This window comes from Rhinoraja longicauda, chromosome 44, assembly GCF_053455715.1.
Source record: "Rhinoraja longicauda isolate Sanriku21f chromosome 44, sRhiLon1.1, whole genome shotgun sequence".
Classification (NCBI taxonomy): Eukaryota; Metazoa; Chordata; class Chondrichthyes; order Rajiformes; family Arhynchobatidae; genus Rhinoraja; species Rhinoraja longicauda.
The window spans coordinates 6,290,928-6,314,763 of record NC_135996.1 but is presented as its reverse complement, the minus strand read 5'-3'; the positions used below and the strand labels follow the sequence as shown (position 1 = coordinate 6,314,763).

The window sequence follows — 23,836 nt, the reverse complement described above, 5'->3', positions numbered from 1 at the left end:
GGGGAAGTCTTTTAGGACCGAGATGAGAAAACATTTCTTCACACAGAGAGTGGCGAGTCTGTGGAATTCTCTGCCACAGAAGGTAGTTGAGGCCAGTTCATTGGCTATATTTAAGAGGGAGTTAGATGTGGCCCTTATGGCTAAAGGGATCAGGGGGTATGGAGAGAAGGCAGGTACAGGTTACTGAGCTGGATGATCAGCCATGATCATATTGAATGGCGGTGCAGGCTCGAAGGGCCGAATGGCATACTCCTGCACCTGTTTTCTATGACCTGATGAGCCAAAATATTATGACCTTCTGCCTAATATGCTGTTGGTCCTCCGTTTGCAGCCCCATACGCAGCAGGGTGCGATGCACTGTGTATTGTGACACATTCCTCCCGTGACCACCATTAACATTTTCCGTGACTTTTATGCCACAGTCGACCTTCTGTCGGTTCGGACCAGACGGGATAGCCTTCGTTGCCCTAGCGCATTGATGAGCCTTGGGCGCCCAACACCCTGTCTGTCGCCGGTTTGTGGTTTGTCCCTCCTTGGACCACTGTCGGTCGGTACTCACCACTGCTGACCGGGCGGGAGCACCCCACAAGCCTTGCCGTTTCAGAGATGTTCTGACCCAGTCATCTGGCCAGAACAATTTGGCCCTTGTCAAAGTCGCTCAGGTCTTTACTCCTGCCCATTTCACCTGCATCCAACACATCAACTTCAAGAACTGACTGTTCACTTGCTGCCTAATACATCCCACTCCTTGACAGGTGCCATTGTAGCAAGACAATCAATGTTATTCACTTTGCCTGTCAGTGGTCATAATGTTTTGGCTGATCGCAGTATATCACACTAATACTCTACAAGATCATGAGACATTGTTTAGTTTATTACCATGTGTACCAAGGTACAGTGAAAAGCTTTAGGAGCAGAACATAGAGCAGACGCAGGCCATTCGGCCCGTCGTGTCTTCTCCTTCATTCAATCATGGCTGATCTACTTTTCCCTCTCAACCCCATTCTCCTGCCTTCTCCCCGTAACCTTTGATGCTCTTACTAATTAAGAATGCTAATCAATCTTCGTTTTGTAAATGCCTGTTGTCTTGGCCTACACCGCCGTCTGTGGCAACGAATTCCACAGATTCACCGCCCTCTGGCTAAAGAAATTCCTCATCACGGGGGAGTAAACCCATGCGGTCACAGGGAGAACGTGCAAACTCCACACAGACAGCACCCGAGGTCAGGATCGAACCCGGGTCTCTGAAGCTGTGAGGGAGCAGGTGTTCCAGCTGTGCTACCCCTAAATATGTTCAGCAGAAATCAGAGCAGAGAAGTTGGGAGGTCATGTTGCATATGTTGTATAAGACGTTGGTGAGGCCACATTTAGAATATTGTGTTCAGTTCCGGGCACCACGTTATAGTAAAGATGTTGTCAAGCTGGAGAGGGTGCAGAGAGGATTTACGAGGATGTCACCAGGACTAGAGGGTCTGAGCTATAGGGAGAACGTATAAGATTATTAAGGGGTTGGACACATTAGAGGCAGGAAACATGTTCCCAATGTTGGGGGAGTCCAGAACCAGGGGCCACAGTTTAAGAATAAGGGGTAGGCCATTTAGAACAGAGATGAGGAAAAACTTTTTCAGTCAGAGAGTTGTGAATCTGTGGAATTCTCTGCCTCAGAGGGCAGTGGAGGCCAATTCTCTGAATACATTCAAGAGAGAGCTAGATAGAGCTCTTAAGGATAGCGGAGTCAGGGGGTATGGGGAGAAAGCAGGAACGGGGTACTGATTGAGAATGATCAGCCATGATCACATTGAATGGCGGTGCTGGCTCGAAGGGCCGAATGGCCTACTCCTGCACCTATTGTCTATTGAGAGGTTGAGTAGGCTGGGACTCGATTCCTTGGAGTACAGGAGGATGAGGGGTGATCTTATGGAGGTGTGTAAAATCATGAGAGGAATAGATCGGGTAGATACATAGAGTCTCTTGCCCAGAGTAGGTGAATCGAGGACCAGAGAACATAGGTTTAAGGTGAAGGGGAAAAGATTTAATAGGAATTCGGATTGTCCCACACATCTCTCTTCTAGTTTGCAGCCTAGAAGACTGTGGAACATATTTAGGCGACATTCAAACAAAAGTTGTTTGAAAGACAAATTTGCCGGCTTTGAGATAATTAAATTGACAAATTGCCAAAGCAGGTAGTTGAGGCAGGAACTATCCCAATGTTTAAGAAACAGTTAGACAGGTACATGGATAGGACAGGTTTGGAGGGATATGAGCCAAACGCGGGCAGTTGGGACTAGTGTAGCTGGGACATGTTGGCCAGTGTGGGCAAGTTGGGCTGGAGGGCCTGTTTCCACGCTGTATGAGACTATGACTCTAGAAACAATGGGAAAGCACAGACACAATGGGGCCGAACGGCCTGTGGTGGCTAACTAAGCCAGCACTCCGCTGGAATGGAGTACGGAAGCAACCATCTTCTTACCGTAGCTGTACCTGCACGGTGTGATCACCTTTAGCCCCCAGTAACAGGTCTCTGAAAGGAAAGCAAGAGTGTTAAAAATCAATCGCTTACGTTTTTTTAGTTTAGTTTATTAACACGTGTACCGAGGTACAGTTGGGCGGCACTGTCGCGCGGCGGTAGGGTTTTGCTTACTAAAATGGCGGACGTCACGCACCTTTAGATTTTTTTTTAGATTTAGAGATACAGTGCGGAAACAGGCCCTTTGGCCCACCGAGTCGCTCAGCGATCCCCGCACATTAACACTATCCTACACACACTCGGGACCATTTTTACATTTACCCAGTCAATTAGCCTACATACTTGTACGTCTTTGGAGTGTGGGAGGAAACCGAAGGTCTCGGAGAAAACCCACACAGGTCAGGGGGAGAACGTACAAACTCCGTACAGACAGCGCCCGTAGTCGGGATCGAACCCGAGTCTCAGGCGCTGCATTCGCTGTAAGGCAGCAACTCTACCGCTGCGCCACCGTGCCACCTTTGCGTACTACACTTCAGTAGAGGCGATTTCAACGGAGTGGTTCATCTTGCACCTCTAGTATCTTTGGTTCTAACCCAGAATAATCGGGTGTCTGGCGCCGTGAGGCAGCGGCTCGAGCCGCTATGCCACCGTGATGCTCCACGAGTAAGGTTTGGCCAATGTTATTGTAGGAGCCATTTGTGTTTGTACTCGCTGTCTAGCATATTATATTATTTTGTATCTTGCTGTATTATTTTTGGATACTTGGGGTTGTCGTGAGAGGAAACCATATATGGACATAATGGACTGGGAGGAGCCAGAATTAGGAATTCTGTATATTTGGGAATGCAGAGATTGAAGCGGTCAGACACAGAGGGGCTTGGCAAGATATAGTTCCTCAGACCTCCGACGAGAGAAAGGCTTGGAGAGAATACAGATCTGTTTGTATTACTACTTCAATAAACGACTAATTAAACTGAAACGTCTTTAAGATCTCTCTGTTGTTGGTTTGCGTCAAAGTCGTTCACTCCATCCTCTGTGAATTGGTGGCAAGCTGAGAGGACTTTATGGAAAGGACCGAAGTTGACACTACAGTTACACGTGGTGTTCACGGCCAGAACAGTGCAGGTCTTACCTGGACGAGCAGATCTGCTGAACCTGCTGCGGCGTTAACGCAAACGTAACGACGGCCTCCTCAAAGCGCTGCCCGATGTTCGAGGCTGGGAAGGAAGCAGAGATTCACAGCAGAGGTGAATGTGGAGGAAGGAGCTGCAAACGCTGCATTAAGGCAAACAGAATCGAGATGTTTCCGATGTTGGGGGGAGTACAGAACCAGGGGGTCGCAGTTTAAGAATAAGGGGGAAGGCCATTTAGGACCGAGATGAGGAAAAACGTTTTCACCCAGAGAGTTGTGAATCTGTGGAATTCTCTGCCACAGAAGGCAGTGGAGGCCGATTCACTGGATGCTTTCAAGAGAGAGTTAGATTTAGCTCTTACAGCTAAAGGAATCAAGGAATATGGGGGAAAAGCCAGAACGGGGGCTACTGATTTTGGATGATCAGCCATGATCATATCGAATGGCGGTGCTGGCTCGAAGGGCCGAACGGCCTACTCCTGCTCCTATTTTCTATGTTTCTAAATCAAAGATAAACAATAAGGGAGACTAACTCAGCGGGTCAGACAGCATCTCTGGAGAAAAGGAATAGGTGACATTTCTGAAGAAGGGTCTCGACCCTAAACGTCTGACCCGCTGAGTTACTCCAGCTTTTTGTGTCTATATTCACAGCGGAGGGTCTCAGTGATCCCTCAAGCACATTGATTTACACTTCCCACAGCCACGGGGACCCTACCCTCTGATTCCTTACTCAACAAAGAGAGCATGGCGTTTGGATTGCAGGGCAGTTCATAAGTGATAGGAGCTGAATTACGCCAATTAATGTTTTTCCTCATCTCAGTCCTAAATGGCCTGCCCCTTATTCTTAAACTGTGACCCCTGGTTCTGGGCTCCCCCAACATGGGGAACATTTTTCCTGCATCTAGCCTGTCCAATCCCTTGAGAATTTTAGATGTCTCTATAAGATCCCCTCTCATCCTTCTAAATTCCAGCGAATACAAGCCCAGTTGACCCATTCTTTCTTCATGTGTCGGTCCCGCCATCCTGGGAATTAACGTGGTGAACCTACGCTGCACTCTCTCAATAGCAAGAATGTCCTTCCTCACATTAGGCGACCAAAACTGCACACAATACATTCCAGGTGCGGTCTCACCAGTGCCCTGTACAACTGCAGTGGGACCTCCTTGCTCCTAAACTCAAATCCTCTTGCGATGAAGGCCAACATGCCATTTGCTTTCTTCACTGCCTTGCAGAGCGGGTGTAAAGTGAATATCAAAAATGGTCACAGGGATGGACACCCACTCTCTCTGGCATTTAGAGTAATTGAGTGATACAGCGTGGAAACAGGTCCTTTGGCCCAACTTCCCATACCGGCCTACATGTCTTTGCTCCTATACTCAAACCCTCTTGCTATAAAGGCCAGCATGCCATTGGCTTTCTTCACTGCCTGCTGTACCTGCATGCTTCCTATCAGTGACTGATGCACTAGGACACCCAGGTCTCGTTGCACCTCCGTTTTTACTAACGTGACACCATTCGGATAATAATCTGTCATAGAAAATAGGTGCAGGAGGAGGCCATTCGGCCCTTCGAGCCTGCACCGCCATTCAATATGATCATGGCTGATCATCCAACTCAGTATCCCGTACCTGCCTTCTCTCCATACCCCCTGATCCCTTTAGCCTCAAGGGCCACATCTAACTCCCTCTTAAATATAGCCAATGAACTGGCCTCAACTGTCTTCTTGCTCTTGCTCATCATGTACAACCCCAAAGGCATATCTGCTATCGGTATAAATATTCGCTCTCTTTCCTTATCCTGACCCGAGGGCCTCCGTCAAGGCTACTAGTGCTGATCCCGTCCCCCGAATCTGGGGCAGAGGGGGCGAGGATGGCGGAGGAGGAGGAGGATGCGGTGTCTTACCCAGCGTGGTCGGCCTGGTCAGCTCATCGTAGATGTCGTAGAAGGGCAGCCTGCGCATCTTGACGTCCGGGTGCACGGGCGGCGAGAGGTGCTGCAGGTCGATCTCGCGCTTGGGGGCGAGCAGGCCGAGGGGGGCGAGCAGCGGGGAGAGCAGGGCGGAGGTGGTGCTGTAGTGCAGCTGGGGGGGGCTGGTCAGGGCCAGGGCCGCGCTGGACGGGGGCAGCCCCGCCCCGGCCTGCAGCGGCATCTCCATGGCGGCGTGGCACTTGCGGGGGAAACGTCGCCTGTACAGCTCCTTGATTTTCATCTGCACGCCCGGACTGCAGCCAGTCTTCAGCATGTACAGCACTTTGGTCAACAGCTCGTGCTTGCGGCCACTTTTGTTACGCCCGGAGAAAGCCAGCAGCACTTGCAGCTCCGACACTCTAAAGCTCAACACCATGTGCTGCAACACAGAACACACAACAGTGCAGCGTGATTGTGTAGAAAGGAATTGGATTCAGGATATTTGTTCACAAAGTGCTGGAGTAACTCAGCAGTTCGGGCAGCATCTTGGGAGAGAAGGAATCTTCGGTTTCCTGCCACTCTGAAGAAGGGTCTCGACCCCAAACGTCACCTATTCCTTCTCTCCCGAGATGCTGCCCGAACTGCTGAGTTACTCCAGCACTTTGTGAATAAATACCTTCGATTTGTACCACCATCTGCAGTTATTTCCTTATACTAATTGGATTCAGGATATCTTTATTTGTCACCCACAGTCCAACAATAAGAGCAATAAAATAAGCAAATTACACAACCCCAACTAACACAAAAAAATTAATTGCAGATGCTATTTAAATCGCAGACACAAAAAGCTGGAGTAGGGCGTCACTGTGGCGCAGCGGTAGAGCTGCTGCCTTACAGCAAATGCAGCGCCGGAGACCCGGGTTCCATCCCGACTACGGGCACTGTCTGTACGGAGTTTGTACGTTCTCCCCATGACCTGCCCGGGTTTTCTCAGAGATCTTCGGTTTCCTCCAACTCCAGATTTAGATTTTTTTAGATTTAGAGATACAGCGCGGAAACAGGCCCTTCGACCCATCGAGTCCGCGCCGCCCAGCGATCCCCGCACATTAACACTATCCCACGCACACTAGGGACAATTTTTACATGTTACCCAGTCAATTAACCTACATACCTGTACGTCTTTGGAGTGTGGGAGGAACCCGAAGATCTCAGAGAAAACCCACTCAGGTCACGGGGAGAACGTACAAACTCTGTAGACAGCGCGAACCTGAGTCTCCGGCGTACAGGTTGATGTACAGGTATGTAGGTTAATTGGCTTGGTAAATGTAAAAATTGTCCCTAGTGGGTGTAGGATAGTGTAGGATAGTGCTAATGTGCGGGGATCGCTGGTTGGCACTGAAAGGGCCTGTTTCCGCGTTGTATCTCTAAACTAAACTCTGCGGGTCAGACGGCATCACTGGAGAAAAGGAATCGGTGACGGTTACCTATTCTTTTCCTCCAGAGATGCTGCCTGGCCCGCTGAGTTGCTCCAGCTTCTTGTGAACATCTTTCCGACAACAGGGTGACCAAAACTGAGCACAATAATTGTTGTCGAGCAGAAGGTGACTGTTCATTCCAAGGACATGTTGGAGGTTCTTACCAACTTCTACAGATGCACCGTCGAAAGCATTCTATTGGGATGCATCGCTGCGTGGTTTGGCAACAGCTCTGCCAAAGATGACAAGAGGTTGCAGAGTTGCGGATATAGTCCAGTCTGTCATAGAGACCAGTTTCTCCTCCCCACTCCCACCGATCCAATCTATATTGGCCTGAGGCCGTTGAGTGAGGCAGAGACACAAAATGCTAGAGTAGCTCAGCGGGACAGGCAGCATCGCTGGAGAGAAGGAATGGGCGACGTTTCGGGTTGAGACCTTTCTTCAGACTGACCCGAAACATCACCCATTCCTTCTCTCCAGAGAGGATGCCTGTCCCGCTGAGTTACTCCAGCATTTGTGCCAATCTTAGTACAGCATGATTGATTAGAACAGGTGTCAGGGGTTACGGGGGAGAAGGCAGGAGAATGGGGTTAGAGGTACAGCGCGGAAACAGGCCCTTCTGCCCACCAAATCTGCGCCGACCAGTGATCCCCGCACACTAGCACTATCCTACACACACTTGGGACAATTTTACACTTTTACCAAGCCAATTAACCGACAAACATGTATTTCTGTGGAGTGTGGGAGGAAATCGAAGATCTGAGTAGGTCACTGGGAGAACGTACAAACCCCGTAGACAGCAGCCGTAGTCGGGATGGAACCCGGGGTCTCTGCAACTCTACCACTACGCCACCGAAGAAGGGTCTCAACCCAAACCGTCACCTTTTTCTTTCTCCAGAGATGCTGTTTGACCCGCTGAGTTACTCCAGCTTTTCGTGTCTATCTTTGATTGATTCCTTGTCACACGTGACGTGTCACAGTGAAATGCTCTATTCTGCACATCACACACAGAGTATGCAAAATGTGCCCGTCTAAAAGCCTCTTAAAAGCCACGATCGTCTGCCTTCAGCAGCACGCCTGGCAGCACATTCCAAGCACCCACCACACTGTGTAAAAATTGTCCTAAATATCTCCTGGACTCATTCCAGTTTCATTACTTCCTTCCTCTAGCAGGGCAGACAGAAATGTACATGGTACCCCAAATGTAGCCTTACCAATGCCTTGTACAGCTTAGTTTAGAGATACTGCGCGGAAACAGGCCCTTCGGCCTAAGTCCACGCCGACCAGCGATCCCCGCACACTTGCACTATCCTACACACTAGGGACAATTTACAATTTTTATCAAAGCTAATTAACCTGCAAACCTTTATATCTTTGGAGTGTGGGTATCGTCTACCTGTATCGCCACTTTCATGGAATTACATATCTAACCCCTAGTTCTCTGTTCTACACCACTCAAGGTCCTACCATTTACTGTACAAGACAGAACACAAAGTACTGGAGCAACTCAGCGGATCAGACAGCTTCTCTGGAAAACGCGGATAGGTATAATTTCGATAGAACCTATATCCATATTCTGCCGAAAAGCTGCCTGGCCTGCTGAGTTACTCCAGCATTTTGTGTCCTTTCGCGTAAGCCAGTGTCTGCAGTTCCTTGTTCCTACATCTACACCACAAGTCTTACCCTGGGATCCTTTACTAAAAATACAACACCACACATTCATCTGAATTAAACTTTGTCTATTATTTCTCAGCCCAGTTAATTAAAATCTCGTGATTTTAGATAAGCTTATCGGTCACTATACAGCTACCACACACTTACTAAACCTGCCGCCTATATTGTCATCCAAATTGGCAATAGAAATAAAGAACAACAGTGGACTCAGCACACTACCTTTCCGCCAAATCTCTACCACTGCGTCACCTTGCCACCCCTTTACAGAAGTGTCCTTCTGCAGTTGTACAGGGCCCTGGTGAGACCACATCTGGAGTATTGTGTGCAGTTTTGTTCTCCTAATTTGAGGAAGGTCGCCCTTGCTATTGAGGCAGTGCAGCATAGGTTCACGAGGTTAATCCCTGGGATGGAGGGACTGTCATATGAGGAAAGACTGGAAAGACTGGGCTTGTATTCACTGGAGTTTAGAAGGATGAGAGGGGATCTTATAGAGATGTACAAAATTATGAAAAGACTGGACAAGCTAGATGCAGGAAAAATGTTCCCAATGTTGGGGGAGTCCAGAACCAGGGGACACAGTCTAATAATAAAGGGGAGGCCATTTAAAACTACGGTGAGAAGAAACCTTTTTCACCCAGAGAGTTGTGAATTTGTGGAATTCTTTGCCACAGAAGGCAGTGGACGCCTATTCACTGGATGAATTTAAAAGAGAGTTAGATAGAGCTCTAGGGGTTAGTGGAATCAAGGGATATGGGGAGAAGGCAGGCACAGGTTACTGATTGTGGATGATCAGCCATGATCACAATGAATGGCGGTGCTGGCTCAAAGGGCCTCCTCCTGCACCTATTTCTATGAAGTTTCTATGAAGGATGTGGGGGGTTTGGAGGGGGTGTAGTGGTGGTTTGCCAGAACGCTGCCGGGATCTACAACGAGCAGTGCGGTGGCGCAGCGGTGGAGTTGCTGCCTAGCAGCGCCAGAAACCCTGGTTCGATCCTGACCGCGGGCGCTGTTTGTACGGAGTTTGCACACTTTCCCCGTGACAGGCGTGGGTATTCTCCGGTTTCCTCCCACACTCCAAAGACGTGCAGGTGTGTAGGTTAAATGGCTTGTTGTATGTGTAAATTGTCCCTCGTGCGTGTAGGATAGTGTGCGGGGATCGCTGGTCGGCGCAGACTCGGTGGGCCGAAGGGCCTGTTTCCTCTAAGCTGTATCTCTAAACTAAAACCTCGTGCCCTCATCTATTATCCCCTCCTATCTCTCCCGACACCAGATCCCACACTCACCTCTCCCCCGATAACTCATCTCCCACCCGTCTCCCCCCACCCCCACACAACTCTCCCCCTGACATCTTCCACCTCTCATCCATCTGCCGCTTCTCAGGCATCTTTTCCCCGCCTCCCTCCCTCCCTCACACCCCTGGCACCCACCTCTCCCTCACCCCAAAACACCGCACCCCTCACACACCTCTCCCTAACATTCCACCCTTCATGCCCCTCTCCTCATGACACCCCATTTCTCACCCCCCCCACATCTTGCACTTCTTATCCATCTGGCCCGCTCATGCATCGTTTCCCTGCAACACCCCTTCCGTCCCACCCCTCTCCCCAACACCCTACCCTCCTCTCCCTCACACCCTGTTAACACACCCCTCTCTCCGATATCCCTCACTCCACCCCTCACCCTCTCACACCCTCATGGAGCACCCCTCCATCCTTTCGCACGCACCATTTTCCCCCTCAACACCCCATCCCCTGTCTTTTCCCTGACCCCTCCCTCTTCTGCCCACCACCACCACACCCCACTCCCTCACCACTCATCCCTTCCATCACCCCTCACTCCTCAAACTCTCCAGTCCCTCACCTTCACTTGCAACCTGCCCCCACACCGACCCGAGGCAGACACTCGTCTTCGATCCTATCGTCTCCTCAGGTCCTTCCTCAAATCGTCCCTCTCTCTCCCTCCTTCCTCCCCCTCCCTCTCTTAATTTCACCATCCCTCCCTTCTCTCCCTCCCACAATCCTTCCTCCCTCCTCCCTTCCATCATCCTTTCTCCCTACCATCCCTCCTTCCTCTCTTCCCACCCACCTCCCTCCCCCTTTCCTCCTTATGCCATACCATCCTCCCTCCTTATCCACCTTCCTTCCACTATCCCTCTTTCCTTCCTTCCCTCCCCCCTCCTCCTCCTCTATTTCTACTTCCTTCCCTCTCCCCCCTCCTCCTCCCTCCCACACCCTCCTCCTTCCTCTCCCTCCTTCGCTCTCTCCCTCTTCCTCCTCCCTCCCTTCCCCTCCTCCTCCCTCCCATGCCTTCCTACTTCTCATCCCCTCCCTCCTACTCCTCCCACTCGCTCACCCTCCTCCTTCCACCTTCACCTCCTCTCTCCCCCTCCCTCCGGGCATGTGGCTTCACTCAGCTGAGGGAGGGAGGGACTGAGATCAGGCTTCTTTCTGCCAAGCTTTTCGACCGCGCCGAATCAAAACAACCCCCCTTCCCACCCTCTCTCCCCCTCCCTCCCTCCCCTCCCTCTCCCTCCCTTACCTTCCTCCTCCCCCTCCCCTTCCTCCTCCCCCTCCCCTTCCTCCTCTCCTCCCCTCCCTCCTCTCTCTCCTTCACCTCCCTCCTCCTTCTCCCCCCTCCATTTCTACTTCCTCCCCTCCCTCCCTCGCTCCCACCTCCTCCGCCTCCCTCACCTTCCTCCTCCCCTCCCTTCCTCCCTCCCCCTCCCACCTCCTTCCTCTCTCTCTCCTTCGCCTCCCTCTCCCCCCCTCCGTCCCTCCCTCCCGCTCTCCGGGCCTGTGGCTTCACTCAGCTGAGGGAGGGACTGAGATCAGGCTTCTTTCTACCAAGCTTTTCGACCGCGCCGAATCAAAACAACCCCCCCCCCCCCTCCGTCCCTCCCTCCCCCTCCCCTCTCTCTCCTCCATTCCTCCCCCCTCCCTCCCTCCCTCCCTCCCTCCCTCCCCCTCCCCTCTCTCCATTCCTCTCCCCCCCCTCCCCCCCCCACTCCCACTCCCCTCTCTCCTCCTCCTTACCTCTCTCCGGGCCTGTGTGTGGCTTCACTCAGCTGAGGGAGGGAGGGAGGGAGGCTGAGATCAGGCTTCTTTCTACCAAGCTTTTCTCCTTCTCTCCCTCCCTCCCTCCCCCTCCCTCCGTCACTCCCACCCTTCCTCCTACTCCTCCCCTCTCCCCTCCCTCTCTCCTCCTCCTTCCCTCCCACCGGGCCTGTGTGTGGCTTCACTCAGCTGAGGGAGGGAGGGAGGGAGGGAGGGAGGTGGGCGGGCTGAGATCAGGCTTTTTTCTACCAAGCTTTTCTCCATCTCCCCCTCCATCCCTCCAACCCTTCCTCCCACTCCTCCTCTCTCTCCCCTCCCTCTCCTCCTCCATCCCTCCCTTCTCCTCCCCACCTTTCCTCCTACTCCTCCCTCTCTCCTCCCCCTCCCCTCCCTCTACTACTCCTTCCCTCCCTCCGGGCCTGTGTGTGGCTTCACTCAGCTGAGGGAGGGAGGGAGGCTGAGATCAGGCTTCTTTCTACCAAGCTTTTCTCCCTCCCTCTCTCCCTCCGTCCCTTCCTCCTACTCCTCCCCTTCTCCCTCCCCTTCTCCCTCTCCCTCTCCCCTCCGTCGCTCCCACCCTTCCTCCTACTCCTCCCCTCTCTCCTCCTTCCCTCTCTCCGGGCCTGTGTGTGGCTTCACTCAGCTGAGGGAGGGAGGTGGGCTGAGATCAGGCTTCTTTCCACCAAGCTTTTCTCCTTCTCCCTCTCCTTCCATCCCTCCCTCCCTCCCTCCCCCTCTCCTCCTCCGTCCCTCGTCCCACCCTTCTTCCTACTCCTCCCCTCTCCGTCCCTCCATCTCCTCTCCTCCCCTTCTCCCTCTCCTTCCATCCCTCCCTCCCTCCCCCTCCGTCCCTCGTCCCACCCTTCCTCCTACTCCTCCGTCCCTCCTCTCCTCCCTCCCCTTCTCCCTCTCTGTCCCTCCCTCTCCTCCTCCTTCCCTCCCTCCGGGCCTGTGTGTGGCTTCACTCAGGCTGAGGGAGGGAGGGAGGCTGAGATCAGGCTTCTTTCTACCAAGCCTTTCTCCTTCTCCCCCTCCCTCTCCCCCACCTACTCTTCCCCTCTCCTCCTCCGTCCCTCCCTCTTCCCCGCTCCCTCTCCCCCTCCATCCCTTCCTCCTACTCCTCCCCTCTCTCCTCCTTCCGGGCTTCACTTAGCCTGAGGGAGGGAGGTGGGCTGAGATCAGGCTTCTTTCCACCAAGCTTTTCTCCTTCTCCCTCTCCTTCCCTCCTCCGTCCCTCCCACCCTTCCTCCTACTCCCCCTCTCCCTCGTCCCACCCTTCCTCCTACTCCTCCCCTCTCCCTCTCCCCCTCCGTCCCTCCCCTTCTCCCTCCCCTTCTCCCTCTCCTACTCCTCCCCTCTCCCCCTCCTTCCCTCCCCTCCCTCTCCTCTCCCTCTGGGCCTGTGTGTGGCTTCACTCAGGCTGAGGGAGGGAGTTGGGCTGAGATCAGGCTTCTTTCTACCAAGCTTTTCTCCTTCTCCCTCTCCTCCCGTCCCCCCTCCTTCTATTCCTCCCCTCTCCTCCTCCTCCGTCCCTCCCTCTCCTCTCCTCCCTCCCCCTCTCCCTCCGTCTCTCCCCGTCACCCTCCCTCCTCCCACTCCTCCTCCTTCACTCCCTCTGGGCCTGTGTGTGGCTTCACTCAAGCTGAGGGAGGTGGGCTGAGATCAGGCTTCTTTCCACCAAGCTTTTCTCCCTCCCTCTCCCCACTCCTCCTCCGTCCCTTCCTCCTACTCCTCCCCTCTCTCCTTCTTCCCTCTCTCCGGGCCTGTGTGTGGCTTCACTCAGCTGAGGGAGGTGTGCTGAGATCAGGCTTCTTTCCACCAAGCTTTTCTCCTTCTCCCTCTCCTTCCATCCCTCCCTCCCTCCCCCTCTCCTCCTCCGTCCCTCGTCCCACCCTTCCTCTCCTCTCCCTCTCTTCTCCGTCCCTCCCACTCCTCCCCTCCCTCTGGGCCTGTGTGTGGCTTCACTCAGCTGAGGGAGGGTGGTGGGTGGGCTGAGATCAGGCTTCTTTCCACCAAGCTTTACTCCTTCTCCCTCTCCCCCCTCCTTGCCTCCCCTCCCACCCTTCCTCCTACTCCTCCCCTCTCCTCCTCTATCCCTCCCTCCCCTTCCTCTCCTCTCCCTCCACTCCTCCTCCTTCACTCCCTACGGGACTGTGTGTGGCTTCACTCAGGCTGAGGGAGGGAGGGAGTTGGGCTGAGATCAGGCTTCTTTCTACCAAGCTTTTCTCCTTCTCCTCCCCCCCCTCCTTCTACTCCTCCCCTCTCCTCCTCCTCCGTCCCTCCCTCTCCTCTCCTCCCTCCCCTTCTCCCCCCCCCCCCTCCGTCTCTCCCCGTCCCCCTCCCCCTCCTCCTCCTTCCCACCCTCCGGGCCTGTGTGTGGCTTCACTCAGGCTGAGGGAGGGAGTTGGGCTGAGATCAGGCTTCTTTCCACCAAGCTTTTCTCCTTCTCCCTCTCCCTCCCCTCTCTCCCCATCCCCCTCCCTGAGATCAGGCCTCTTTCTACCAAGCTTTTCCCCTCTCCCTCCCTCCTTCTCCCCCTCCCTCTCTCCCACCTACTCCTCCCCTCTCCTCCTACTCCTTCCCTCTCTCCTCCTTCCCTCCCTCCGGGCTTCACTTAACCTGAGGGAGGGAGGTGGGCTGAGATCAGGCTTCTTTCTACCAAGCTTTTCTCCTTCTCCTCTCCTCCCCCCCCCCTCTCTCCCCGCCCCCCTCCCTGAGATCAGGCCTCTTTCTACCAAGCTTTTCCCCTCTCCCTCCTTCTCCCCCTCCCTCTCTCCCACCTACTCCTCCCTCTCCTCCTCCGTCCCTCCCCTTCTCCCTCTCCCCCTCCATCCCGTCCTCCTACTCCTCCCCTCTCTCCTCCTTCCCTCCCTCCGGGCTTCACTTAGCCTGAGGGAGGGAGGTGGGCTGAGATCCGGCTTCTTTCCACCAAGCTTTTCTCCTTCTCCCTCCCTCCTCCGTCCCTCCCTCTCCCCACCCTTCCTCCTACTCCTCCCCTCTCCCTCTCCTTCTCCCTCTCCTTCTCCCCCTCCGTCCCTCTCCCTACCCTTCTCCCTCTCCTCCCCTATCCCCATCCCTCCCTCCCTCTCCTCTCCCTCCACTCCTCCTCCTTCACTCCCTCCGGGCCTGTGTGTGGCTTCACTCAGGCTGAGGGAGGGAGGGAGTTGGGCTGAGATCAGGCTTCTTTCTACCAAGCTTTTCTCCTTCTCCCTCTCCTCCCCCTTCTCTCCCCGTCCCCACCCCCTCCTTCCACTCCTCCTCCGTCCCTCCCTCTCCTCTCCTCCCTCCCCTACTCCTCCTCCCCCTTCCGTCTCTCCCCGTCACCCTCCCACTCCTCCTCCTTCCCTCCCTCCGGGCCTGTGTGGCTTCACTCAAGCTGAGGGAGGTGGGCTGAGATCAGGCTTCTTTCCACCAAGCTTTTCTCCCTCCCTCTCCCCACTCCTCCTCCGACCCTTCCTCCTACTCCTCCCCTTCTCCCTCTCCCCCTCCGTCCCTCCCACCCTTCCTCTTACTGCTCCCCTCTCTCCTTCTTCCCTCTCTCCGGGCCTGTGTGTGGCTTCACTCAGCTGAGGGAGGGAGGTGTGCTGAGATCAGGCTTCTTTCCACCAAGCTTTTCTCCTTCTCCCTCTCCTTCCATCCCTCCCTCCCTCCCCCTCTCCTCCTCCGTCCCTCCCTCTCCTCTCCTCCTCCTTCCCTCCCTCTGGGCCTGTGTGTGGCTTCACTCAGGCTGAGGGAGGGAGGTGGGCTGAGATCAGGCTTTTTTCGACCAAGCTTTTCTCCTTCTCCCTCTCCTCCCCCCCTCTCTCCCCGTCCCCGTCCCCTCCTTCTACTCCTCCCCTCCTCTCTTCCCTCCCCTTCTCCGTCTCTCCCCGTCCTCCTCCCACTCCTCCTCCTTCCCTCCCTTCGGGCCTGTGTGTGGCTTCACTCAGCTGAGGGAGGTGGCTGAGATCAGGCTTCTTTCCACCAAGCTTTTCTCCTTCTCCCTCTCTTCCCCCCCCCCCCCCCTCTCCCCGTCCCCTTCCCTGAGATCAGGCCTCTTTCTACCAAGCTTTTCCCCCTCTCCCTCCCTCCTTCTCCCCCTCCCTCTCTCCCACCTACTCCTCCCCTCCTCCCTCCCTCTCCCCTCCTCCGTCCCTCCCTCTCCCCTCCTCCGTCCCTCCCTCTCCCCTCCTCCGTCCCTCCCTCTCCCCTCCTCCGTCCCTCCCTCTCCCCTCCTCCGTCCCTCCCTCTCCCCTCCTCCGTCCCTCCCTCTCCCCTCCTCCGTCCCTCCCTCTCCCCTCCTCCGTCCCTCCCTCTCCCCTCCTCCGTCCCTCCCTCTCCCCTCCTCCGTCCCTCCCTCTCCCCTCCTCCGTCCCTCCCTCTCCCCTCCTCCGTCCCTCCCTCTCCCCTCCTCCGTCCCTCCCTCTCCCCTCCTCCGTCCCTCCCTCTCCCCTCCTCCGTCCCTCCCTCTCCCCTCCTCCGTCCCTCCCTCTCCCCTCCTCCGTCCCTCCCTCTCCCCTCCTCCGTCCCTCCCTCTCCCCTCCTCCGTCCCTCCCTCTCCCTCTCCCCTACTCCGTCCCTCCCACCCTTCCTCCTACTCCTCCCCTCTCCTCCTCCGTCCCTCCCCTTCTCCCTCTCCCCCTCCGTCCCTCCCTCTCCCCTCCTCCGTCCCTCCCTCTCCCCTCCTCCGTCCCTCCCCTTCTCCCTCTCCCCCTCCTCCCCTCTCCTCCTACTCCTTCTCTCTCTCCTCCTTCCCTCCCTCCGGGCTTCACTTAGCCTGAGGGAGGGAGGTGGGCTGAGATCAGGCTTCTTTCTACCAAGCTTTTCTCCTTCTCCCTCTCCTCCTCCCCCCCCCCTCTCTCCCCACCCCCCTCCCTGAGATCAGGCCTCTTTCTACCAAGCTTTTCCCCTCTCCCCTTCTCCCTCTCCCCTCCATCCCTCCAACCCTTCCTCCTACTCCTCCTCCCCTCCCTCCGGGCCTGTGTGTGGCTTCACTTAGCCTGAGGGAGGGAGGGAGGTGGGCTGAGATCCGACTTCGTTCCACCAAGCTTTTCTCCTTCTCCCTCCCTCCCCCTCTCCCTTCCTCCTCCCCCTCCCCCCCCCGGCCGCCGACAGTGCGAACCTTCAGCTGCGAGCCATCCGCCATCTCCGGACATCTCCGCGACGCGACCTCCTCGCCCGGTCCGGCCCAACCGCCCACCCGCGCGCCCCGTACGCGCGCGCACACTCACCCGCGTCACCACGCAACGCCGTGATCACGTGCAACAATACCAGAGGAGCAAGACAGACCACTCAACGTAGTGCGTCACGGCGCCATTTCAGTAGGCAGAAACTGGCAGAAACATTTTAAAAGAAAAATAACAAAAACCTGTGAATTGATACGATGAGATATATTATGCATTTTAATGGTATCATCATCACACACACACACTGTTCCACCACAGCGCTGATTACACTGCGAGAGGCATAGCGAACGGCGGGTTTTGCCTACTAAAATGGCGGGTCTTGCCTACTAAAATGGCGGTGTTGCCTACTAAAATGGCTCCTTTTGCGTACGACACTTCAGGCTGAAGAAGGGTCTCGGCCCGAAATGTCACCCATTCCTTCTCTCCCGAGATGCTGCCTGACCCGCTGAGTTACTCCAGCATTTTGTGAATAAATACCTTCGATTTGTACCAGCATCTGCAGTTATTTCCTTATACTACTAGAGGAGCAAGACAGACCACTCGACCCCAAAAATCCGCAGCGCGTCACGGCGCCATTTTAGTAGGCGAAACTGGCAGCAACATTTAAAAAGAAAAATAACAAAAACCTGTGAATTGATACGATGAGATATATTCTGCAATTTAATGGTATCATCACACACACACACTGTTTCACCACAACGCTGATTACACTGCGAGAGGCATAGCGAACGGCGGGTTTTGCCTACTAAAATGGCGGGGCTGCCTACTAAAATGGCGGGTTTTTGCCTACTAAAATGGCGGGGCTGCCTACTAAAATGGCGGGTCTTGCCAAAATGGCTCCTTTTGCGTACTGCACTTCAGTCTGAAGAAGGGTGTCGACCCGAAACGTCGCCCATTCCTTCTCTCCCGAGATGCTGCTTGTGAATAAATACCTTCGATTTGTACCAGCATCTGCAGTTATCTTCTTACACTTCAGTATAGGTGATTTTGTAGCGACCATAGAGAATGGTCCAGGTCGTCGAACCCTCGGATTGGCCAGCGAGGTCACGTGTGAACGCGACCATGGGGATTGGTCCAGGGAGCGACATCGCTGATTGGCCAGCGATGTCATGTGCGCTTTTGGCGCCCGAAATAGACAGTTCGGCGAAGTCTTCGAAGAAGACAGTAAGTTTTTGATGGTTGTCCTTTACCTTGTTGATTAACTCTGTATTCGAATATTGCGGCTGCAATCAACTTCTTCTACAACCAACAAGTTTTCGGACTCGCCATATTGGTGACCCCGACGTGATCTGGACGATCACCGACTAAGCAGGAACCCGACGCCTCGTTGACGATGACCGCGCCGGGCACACCGGAGTTAAGTGCGGCAAGACTTCTGCACCTACCGGATCTTGGAGACCAACTGCCTTCCGTCCTCATGTCCGAAATGATGATGCTAGCCGGTGAGCATACGGATTGCCCTATGTTCGAACAGGCATTCCGCGAGAGACTTCCTGAGGATGTCCGACTGCTGCTCACGGATTGTTCTTTTAAGGACCCCGAAGCATATGCAGCGAAAGCGGACGCGCTCATAGCGGCAAAAAACAAGGCAAGCGGTTCGAACAACAAGGTCTCGACATCAGTGACCACGCCACAGCGACGGCAAGATGGCGCCACGTCTCCCGCCAATTCTCCGAAAGCCCGCCAAAAAGATCCGCACAAGCGCGGCTGGTGCTATTATCACCTACGATGGGGTAGCGAATCCCGCAACTGCCGCTTGCCTTGTACCTTCGCGGGAAATGCCTCGGCCGATCGTACATAGGGGCAGTTACGATTGGCCAGAACCGGCGCCTCTATGTCCATGATCGATTCACGGACACAGAATTTTTGGTGGACACGGGAGCCATCGTCAGCATAGTGCCGCCGACCGACCTCGAAACCAGATCGGGTAAGACACGTCCCACCCTCATCGCGGTTAATGGCAGCCCAATTCGCACTTTCGGTATACGGAAGATGTCCCTTGTGTTAGGCCTCCGCACGTACGAATGGCCATTCATCATAGCCGACGTCAAACAAGCGATCCTGGGCGCAGATTTTCTCTGGGCTTTTTCACTGGTCCCTGATGTCCGCGGTAACGACCTCCGACCCTCCGCCGAAGATGAGCACGTCGCTCCGACAATCGCCTCCTCGCCCAACACCACTGTCCAGGCCGTAGTCGCGGCCCCCGACTCGTATGCTGAGATTCTGGCAGAGTTTCCAGAGCTGCTCATTCAACGTTTTGACACGCCTTCGGCCAAGCACGGCGTGGTCCATCACATCCGCACCGAAGGCCCTCCCGTTTTCGCTCGGGCCAGGAGACTACCGCCAGACAAACTGGTGGTGGCACGGGCGGAGTTCAGGAAGATGGAAGAAATGGGAATTGTCCGTCAGTCTGACAGCCCGTGGGCCTCGCCGTTACATATGGTCTCCAAGGCATCTGGGGGGTGGAGACCATGTGGCGATTATCGGCGTCTCAATGCTGTCACCACGGCTGATCGCTACCCCATACCGCACCTACAGGACTTTTCATCTGGGCTGGAAGGAGCGGTGGTGTTTTCCAAAATCGATTTGGTGCGAGGATACCACCAGATCCCGGTGCGACCGGAGGACATACAGAAAACTGCAACGATTACTCCGTTCGGGTTGTTTGAATGGTTGCGTATGCCTTTCGGTTTAAAGAACGCGGCACAGGCTTTCCAACGACTGATGGACCGCGTGGGCCGGGGTTTACCCTTTTTGTTTATTTATTTAGACGACATCCTGGTCGCCAGCCCCTCAGTGCAGGAACACCAGGTCCACTTGCGGACCGTGTTCCAGCGGCTCCAAGACCACGGGCTCATTATCCAACCCTCCAAATGTCAATTCGGCCTTCCTGCTCTTGATTTTCTAGGGCACAGAATTACCCCTGCTGGCGCCTCCCCTTTGCCCGAGAAGGTGGAGGCTATCCGGGCATTTCCCAGGCCCACCACAGTAAAAGGGCTACAGGAGTTCGTAGGCATGGTTAATTTCTACCATAGGTTCGTTCCGGCAGCTGCGCGAGTCATGCGCCCGCTTTTCCAATGCCTTGCAGGGAATCCGGTAGAGTTGATATGGTCCCCGACCGCAGAGTCGGCTTTTACAGCAGCTAAGGCAGCCTTGGCAGACGCCACCATGTTGGTCCATCCGAGCCCCCACGGCCCTGACGGTTGACGCCTCTGACGTGGCGGTGGGCGGGGTTCTGGAGCAGCAGGTCGGTGGCCGTTGGCAGCCTTTAGCGTTTTTCAGCCGGCAACTAAATTCGGCCGAGCTGAAGTATAGCGCATTTGACCGAGAGCTTCTGGCTCTCTATTTAGCTGTTCGTCATTTCAGGCACTTCCTCGAGGGCCGCCCATTTGTGGCCTTTACGGACCACAAACCATTAACATTTGCTTTTTTGAAATTGTCTGACCCATGGTCGGCCCGCCAGCAGCGGCACCTGACTGCTATCTCCGAATTTACCACCGATGTCCGTCATGTCGCGGGTAAGCTTAATGCCGTTGCTGACGCCCTGTCTAGACCCGCTTTTCCCCCTATTTCGGCGGTGGACTGCGAAGTGGATCCCCAGGAGCTTGCGGAGGCACAGCTTCTAGCGGATACCGTTTCGGCATACCGGTCCACCACTTCGGGATTGAAGTTGGCCCAGGTAGCTTGTGGGTCGGAAGGCACAAAAGTCTGGTGCGATGTTTCTCTTCCCCGTCCCAGGCCGGTAGTACCGCCCTCCCTTCAGCGCCGGGTTTTCGATGTCATTCATGGGCTGGCGCACCCGTCCATCCGCTCCACCTCTGCCTTGGTAGCAGCGAGGTTTGTCTGGCATGGCTTACGGAAACAGGTAGCGGGTTGGGCACGTTCCTGCGTTCCCTGTCAGACCGCTAAAGTCCAGCGCCACGTCCAGCCCCCCGTAAAGGATTTCGAGGTCCCAGCAGTTCGTTTTTTCCACATCCACGTGGATTTGGTCGGGCCTTTGCCTTCCTCCTCCTCACCCACCTCCTCACGGTGGTGGATCGGTTCACCCGGTGGCCAGAGGCTTTCCCATTGTCTGATATTTCGTCAGCGTCTTGTGCTAGGACTTTGGCCCTTCATTGGGTAGCTCGTTTCGGGGTCCCGGCAGTTATTACCACTGACAGAGGGCCACAGTTCACTTCGTCCCTCTGGGCCGCGCTCGCAGAACTGTACGGTTCCAAGTTACAACCCACTACTGCATATCACCCCCAGGCAAATGGACTCGTAGAAAGGTTCCACCGTCAACTTAAGGCATCCCTCAGTGCAAGGCTTGAAGGCCCGGACTGGGTAGACCAGCTCCCTTGGGTTCTTTTGGGCATCCGGACTGCTCCTAAGCTAGATCTCGGTGCGTCGTCCGCGGAGCTAGTATATGGCTCGACACTTCGAGTACCCGGAGATTTGTTTCCGGACCTTTCAGACCAGCTGCCTACAGTCCCATCGGTGTTAGCATCTCTCCGGGAACGGGTGGGCTCCCTGGCCACAGTTCCAACTTCACGTCATGGGTGTCCCATGGTACATGAACCGCCTTCCCTGAAGGACTGTGAGTTTGTTTTTCTGCGAAAAGATGCCCATCGCGCCCCGTTGCAGAGGGTCTATCAAGGGCCGTTCCGGGTTTTGCGTAAGGGAACGGCTACCTTCACCTTAGACATGTGCGGCAAGAGTGAGCTCGTCTCGGTGTCCCGGCTCAAACCTGCACATTTGGATCCGGATCAACCAGTCCTGGTCGGTCAAACCCCTAGGAGAGGCCGACCTCCGTTAGTTCCGCTCAGTCCAGGACCCCCCGTTCCGACAGTTCCTCCAGGACCCCCCGTTCCGACAGTTCCTCCAGGACCCCCCGTTCCGGTAGTTCCTCCAGGACCTCCCGTTCCGGCTGTTCCGCCAAGTCCGGAACCCCCGGCTCCTGTGGTTCAGGCTGTCCCTCTCCGTACTCGTTATGGTCGCGAAATCCGGCTCCCTGCTAGGTTCCGCACCTCGGGTTCTGGGGGGGGTCATGTAGCGACCATAGAGAATGGTCCAGGTCGTCGAACCCTCGGATTGGCCAGCGAGGTCACGTGTGAACGCGACCATGGGGATTGGTCCAGGGAGCGACATCGCTGATTGGCCAGCGATGTCATGTGCGCTTTTGGCGCCCGAAATAGACAGTTCGGCGAAGTCTTCGAAGAAGACAGTAAGTTTTTGATGGTTGTCCTTTACCTTGTTGTTTAACTCTGTATTCGAATATTGCGGCTGCAATAAACTTCTATAACCAACAAGTTTTCGGACTCGCCATAATTTCAACGGAGTGGTCCATCTTGGTCCTCTAGTATCTTAGATCACGTGTGAGGGGGAGGGACGCTGTCGTTGACGGGGGGCGGGGCGCCGTCGTTGAGGGGGGTAGGGGCGCCGTCGTTGAGAGGGGGGCGCTGTCGTTGAGGGTGGGGGGGCCGTCGTTGAGGAGGGGGAGGGGCGCTGTTGTTGAGGGGGAGGGGCGTTGTCGTTGAGGGGGGAGGGGCGCCGTCGTTGAGGGGGTAGGAGGGGCACTGCCGTTGAGTGAAGGGGAGCGTCACGCGAGGCGGCGCTGGACACGTGACCAGGGAGGGGCGAGGCCGCGTGCGGCGGCGGTTGGTTCTGGGCGGGAAATAGGGAGGGCGTCGAGGGAGAGATAGTATAAGAAAATAACTGCAGATGCTGGTACAAATCGATTTATTCACAAAATGCTGGAGTAACTCAGCAGGTCAGGCAGCATCTCGGGAGAGAAGTAATGGGTGACGTTTCGGGTCGAGACCCTTCTTCAGACAGATAGTGATGGAGAGATGGAGAAGAGGGAGAGATAGAGAGGGAGAGATGGAGAGGGAGAGAGATGGAGAAGAAGGAGAGATGGAGAAGAGGGAGAGATAGAGAGAAGTGGGAGAGTGAGGTGAGGGAGAGAGATGGAGGGAGAGATGGAGGTATGGAGAGAGATGGAGAAGGAGAGAGATAGAGAAGGAGAGAGATGGAGAGGAAGAGGTGGAGAGGGAGAGATGGAGAAGAGGGAGAGGGAGAGAGATGGAGAGGGGAGATGGCGGTGAGGAAGAGGGAGAGGGAGGGGATGGTGAGGGAAAGAGATGGAGAGAGAGATGGTGAGGGAGAGATGGAGAGAGAGATGGTGAGGGAGAAAGATGGAGAGAGAGATGATGAGGGGAAGATGGAGAGAGATGGTGAGGGAGGGGTGGAGGGAGAGATGGAGAGGGAGAGATAGAGAGGGCGATGATGAGGGGAAGATGGTGAGGGGGAGATGCTAAGGGAGTGATGGAGAGGGAGAGATAGAGGGAGAGGGAGAGACGGAGAGGGAGAGAGATTGAGATATGGAGAGGGAGGGAGATGGAGAAGAGAGAGAGAGATGGAGAAGGAGAGAGATGGAGAGGAAGAGGTGGAGAGGGAGAGTGAGATGGAGAGGGGGAGTGAGATGGTGAGGGGAAGAGATGGAGAAGAAGGAGAGATGGAGGCCAAGAGGTGGAGAGTGATGGTGAGAGAGGGAGAGGGAGAGAGATGGAGAGAGATGGAGAAGAAGATGGAGAGAAAGAGGTGAAGAGTGAGATGGTGAGGGATGGAGGTGGAGAAGAGGAAGAGGGAGAGTGAGATGGTGAAGAAGATGGAGAGGGGTAGAGATTGTGAGGGAAAGAATGGGGAGGGGGAGATGGAGAAGAGGGAGAGATAGAGAGGGAGAAGGTGAGGGAGAGATGGAGAGAGAGATGGTGAGGGAGAGATGGTGATGTTGAGGGAGAGGGAGAGATGGAGAGGGAGATTGAGAGGAAGAGAGATAGCGAAGAGGGAGAGGCATGGAGAGGGGGAGAGATGGAGAAGACGGAGAGATGGAAAGGAAGAGAAAGAGAGGGGGGTGATGGAGATGGAGAAGAGAGAGTTGGCGAGGGAGATGGTGAAATGGAGAGAGCTGGTGAGAGATTGTG

The 23,836-nt window shown here is 55.1% G+C and overlaps 1 protein-coding gene across 1 annotated transcript in view; it reads right to left on the bottom strand.

Moving 5' to 3' along the window:
- The window catches only part of LOC144612431 (E3 SUMO-protein ligase PIAS3-like), a 29,173-nt gene extending 12,273 nt beyond the window's left edge, over positions 1–16,900 (bottom strand). The window contains exons 1-4 of the mRNA XM_078432055.1: positions 16,811–16,900; positions 5,502–5,946; positions 3,600–3,684; positions 2,471–2,521 (exon numbers count right to left, since the gene is read on the bottom strand). Of these exons, the coding sequence (XP_078288181.1) occupies positions 2,471–2,521; positions 3,600–3,684; positions 5,502–5,946; positions 16,811–16,834 (605 nt within the window). The 5' untranslated portion in view covers positions 16,835–16,900. The remainder of the gene's footprint in view (positions 1–2,470; positions 2,522–3,599; positions 3,685–5,501; positions 5,947–16,810) is intronic.
- Between the last annotated feature and the right edge of the window lie 6,936 nt (positions 16,901–23,836).